The following is a 5,000-nucleotide window of genomic DNA, read 5'->3' on the forward strand; positions in this document are numbered from 1 at the left end:
AGGATGAAAGAATTGGAAAAAAGTGCGTGGAGTACTATGCGACAGGAAAATAGAGGTTAAGTTGAAAGGTAAAGTACAGAGGACAGTTGTGAGACCGGCAATGATGTATGTAGCGGAGACGTGGGCAATAAAGAAGACAGAAGAGAAGAAGATGGAAATGGCAGAGATGAGAATGTTGAGATGGATGTGTGGGGTGACAAAAAGAGATAAGATACGGAATGAAGTAATTATGGGTACCACAGGAGTTAGAAAGCTATCAGATAAGATCCAAGCAAGTAGACTGTGGTGGTACGGTCATGTCATGAGAAAAGATGAACAGTATATTGGGAGGAGAGTCATGGAAATGGAGGTACAGGGAACGAAAAGAAAAGGGAGACCAAAGCGAAGGTGGGTGGACTGTATCAAGGATGGCCTTCGATCAAAGGGATTAACCGGTGATGAGGTGTGGGACAGAGGTAGATGGAGAAAGCTGACCAGAAATAGCGACCTCACATAGAAGTGGGAAAAGATGTAGACAAAGAAGAAGAAGAAGCCTCATCTGTGGTGGATAACGGGGGAGGGTGGGCTGTGGCACCCTAGCACTACCAGCCGAACTCGGTTGAGTCCCTTGTCAGGCTGGGAGGAACGTAGAGAGGAGAGGTCCCCTTTTTTGTTTCATTTGTTTGATGTCAGCTACCCCCCAAAATTGTGGGAAGTGCCTTGGTATATGTATGTATGTGTTTCTATTTCTACTCTTCTCCACAGAGCATTCCTTCTCACTTCCAGTTGGGAATATTTTCATACTGAAATACTTTATTCTTGTGATTATTTCAAGAAAACTGTTTTCCCACTAAATTACTAATTTCCCACTTAAGTACCTAAACTCAAATTTTATGAGAGTTTACCTTTTGTTCATAATGATTCCCTTATACAAAGGTTTACAAAAGTCATCCAACAAAACTTTCCAACTGCTGAATTATACTTAAATCTTATGAATCCTTTCACAGCTGCCTCGATTTTTCATCTTAAAGATCGATTGAGTAATTTGATGTCCTCTGGTGTAGCGCGTCGATATATTTGCCCAAAGTGTAATTCTGGGACCTTCGTAGGATCTACCAAGAGGTTGTTGAAGCTCAGAATTGATTCTCGTAGAGGTGGGAGTTTTCAAACAGGTTTCAGAATATCCAACCTAGAACATTCAAATACTAGCAATCGTGCTAAAAAGTGTGAAATAAATATTGACAATAAAGATTTTAACATTATAAGACAAGTATCTAATAACCAAGACACGCCTATATTAAAGCCAGTACTGATTAAGAGACATCCAAACTTCCTCCACTCAATTATATTTGTCATATTTCTTCTTCGTTTTCTTCTGTTTTGCTGATACAATTCAGTTTATATTTGCAAGGTTGGTTCCACTTCTGTTTCATGCATATTTTCATCCGATTTTTTTTTCTTTTATTACTAAATATTACTTCCATATGAATTTGTACATCTTTATTCCTGTTTCATAATGTTATTAATATGCTTCTTACTTGTAGACATGGAAAATGTGATAATGACAATCACAAAACGTTGAGATTAATAAAAGAAGGACTTTTAAGAACTACTCCTTTCCTTGTCTACATTCAGAGAGTAAATTACTAGCTACCGCCAACTTCACTGATGACATATGCAGTATATATATCTATATCTATCTATCTATCTATCTATCTATATATATATATATATATATATATATATGTATATGTATATATATATATATATGTATACATATATGTGCATAGATATATACATATTTTATATACATACATATATATATATATATATATATATATATATATATATATATATATATATATATATATATATGTGTGTGTGTGTATATATATATGTGTATATATATACATACATATATATAAATATATACATTTATGTGTATATATAATACAAATGCATATATATATATATATATATATATATATATATATATATATATATATATATATATATATATATATATATATATATATATATATATATATATAGATAGATAGATATGTGTGTTTTGTGTAAAACTACAAAAGGGACGATAAATAATAACTAGTATTTAAATAGCATAGAATTTATTTATGTATTTATTACATTACTCAGTAAAATGGAAACTTGTATCATGTTAGATCAGCTGGTGGTTGGAAAAAATATTGAGCAATTAGTCATGGTGATGAATGTGTTCTCCATGGTTGTACACCTTGACGTGAGAGTGATGGAAGTTGGTGACCTTTTCGAAGATGCGTTCATCTTCAACATGGCGATCGAAGGGGTAACCATGAGGCCTCTTGTCGGGGTAGACTCCATGTGAGCCGTAGTGCATGAACTCCTCCTTGGTGTGAATGTCTGGAATGGCAGCGTCTTTCTCACCATCGGTCACACAGACGTACAGATCGAACTCCACGCCATTTTCGTTACCTTTGGGAAGGAGGAAACGATTTGGCACGCCAACAGCACTCTCGAATTCATGGAGATCGAGGTCTCCTCCGCTTGAAAGGGCAGCTTCGGTCTTTTCCATGAGGGTCTTGAAGCTGGGCACATCAGATACTGTGACTGATGAATCGCTGGATTTGCGGACGATGTGGTTATCTCCAGCGGATACTGTTCAAAGAGAAAACTCTTATATAACAAACAATAAAAAATGAACTGTCTAAAATAAGAAAAATCTATTGTTAGACATCAACAAACATAAGAAATAGGGGAGAATAAAGTCAATGATCAGTTTTACTTAAAATTCGTGAAATGCATTAACAGTAAACATTTTATTCATGAAGCAATATTACTTTCACATAAAACAAGCATTTTTGAAAAAAAATAATTAACGATATATACTGCAAATAGCTAGCTAAAATATATTCTATAATCATTTTATTTGAATTACACAAACCTTTTTGATTTAAATCAACAACTGAAAATTATTACACATTGGGGAAAATTATATTTAGCTAAAATATATATAATTATCATAATTATATTCTTGATGGAAATTATTAAAAAAAAAAAATATTACTGTAATGAGCGAGAAAGGAAATAACGAAATATATTGTTATAAATACTTACATTTAACCCAAAATCTGTCGAGTTCTATTGCCTGCCACCTTGCATCATCGAAGGAGAATTCGACACCATTGTTGTCCTTATGGGGCCAAATGTAAATTCGAACAGTTGCCAAAGTATCTGCTCCTTTGTCGTTCTTAATGTCAATGTTGTAGGAGAATTCCTTGTGGTTTAGACGAGGAACATATGTATCAATGTCAACATCTGGGATATCTTCGGTGTCATCCACAGCATTAATCAGACTGTATTCAAAGTCTTCGAAGTAAGTCTCCAGTTTACCATCAATAGCAACATTAGTTACTTCTACTCCATCAAAGTCTAAGTCCTCAAAGCTGTAGCTAGGTAGACTGTCCTTGTGCTCTCTGAAGATGTTATCCATGTATTTGTGAAGTCTGAAGAAACCTGGATCACGAGTGGCAGTTTCGAAGTGTTCCATAACACCTGGAGGCATGTTGTACTTTCCGTGAGGATCTGTTTGACGACCAAGCATTATATGGGCGGTATTGTGAAGAGCTCCATAGTATTGTACATTAGGACTGTAGAGAGAAGACTCAATAATATCACCAAGAATGTCAATTCCATGCTCGTTCATGATATCAATGTGAGTACCATCTTCTTTGATGATGTATCCGTGAGCAATAGCATCTCTGATACGGCTTTCATAGATTACCATATCTCTGACTCGTGCAACTCCATCAACATCTTCGAAGTGAATATCATCGGGACGAGATGGGAAAGCTCCTCCGTATTTATAGGAGGTATGAGGGGCAAATCCATCATGGATAGGTTTCTCCCAGTGAAGTTCCTGTACTGGCTCCAAGTAGTTGGAAATTCTCTCAGCATCGAAGCGAACAGCAAGCTGGTTATGTACCCAGAAGAAGTTCTCTCCTTTGCGGTCAATCTTATGAGAATAAGAATCCCTCCACCAGAAGGGGAATTCCAAGTGCCAGAAAACGTGATGGGTGTTCATGCCAATGTCTTCACCAAAGTAGGCTACACGTTGTTCCTTGTTCCTAGCTGTACCAGTGAATGAGGATTTGATTTTGGTAGGAGTTTGCCTCATTTTGGCTGCATAAGCTTCTTGAATAACCTCGGTGTTTGTGAACATGTGAGGGGTGACTTCATAGAGTGGAGGAAGCACGACATGTTCAGCCAAAGGATGGTGGATGACGCCAGCATAAACTGCATACACAAATTCTCCCTCGTTCATACGGTCACGGAAAAAGGCAGCATTTTTGACAACGGTTTCCCAGTCTTTGCAATGCATGAAGACGTCGAAAAGCATCAGAGCTTCCTCGCGTTGCCTATCGTTGAAGAGGGAGAACCAATGCTTCTGCTCCAGCAGTCGGTGATCTTTCAGCTCCTTCATGAGACGGTGGACTGCTTCTCCATTATCTGAGTAATGGGAAGTGTCGGCCTCTGGGTCAAATGTTTTGGCGTAGGTCTTGTGATTTTCATCACGAAGGTTCTCGTTCACCTTCCACAAGAGATAGTTTACATCATGCTGCTTCTGAGCGTTGGAAACATCTGTAAATAATAATGATGAAAAGGGTTTAATATTTTTCTATGCAATACTCTTAAACTCATTACAATTATATATTCCATCAATTAATATGGATGTTACATCAATGACCTTTTTTATGGATTTTTACCAGAAAAAGATGACTGCATTTAGAATGAATAAACACTATACATAAGGAAGTCTCATATGAAATATTTCTTTTCATAATAGTTGTAAAATATGTAACACCAGAGAGAAAAACATTTTTATATAATAATGAAAGGTTGCCTTAATTTATAGGTTTGTGTATTATTTCATTTTTTCACAATATACTCAAGAAATAATTTATTATAGAAAGGAATAATAATTGATTCAAATTAAAATCATTACTTAACTGTAGAGTTAAATG

The 5,000-nt window shown here is 35.9% G+C and overlaps 1 protein-coding gene across 1 annotated transcript in view; it reads right to left on the minus strand.

The window, feature by feature from the left end:
- Positions 1 to 2,151: 2,151 nt before the first annotated feature.
- LOC137616627 (hemocyanin subunit-like) overlaps positions 2,152 to 5,000 on the minus strand; it is a 3,638-nt gene continuing 789 nt past the window's right edge. The window contains exons 2-3 of the mRNA XM_068346531.1: positions 3,094 to 4,617; positions 2,152 to 2,634 (exon numbers count right to left, since the gene is read on the minus strand). Coding sequence (XP_068202632.1) covers positions 2,195 to 2,634; positions 3,094 to 4,617 — 1,964 coding nt within the window. The 3' untranslated portion in view covers positions 2,152 to 2,194. The remainder of the gene's footprint in view (positions 2,635 to 3,093; positions 4,618 to 5,000) is intronic.

Source organism: Palaemon carinicauda, chromosome 22 (genome assembly GCF_036898095.1).
Source record: "Palaemon carinicauda isolate YSFRI2023 chromosome 22, ASM3689809v2, whole genome shotgun sequence".
Taxonomy (NCBI): Eukaryota; Metazoa; Arthropoda; class Malacostraca; order Decapoda; family Palaemonidae; genus Palaemon; species Palaemon carinicauda.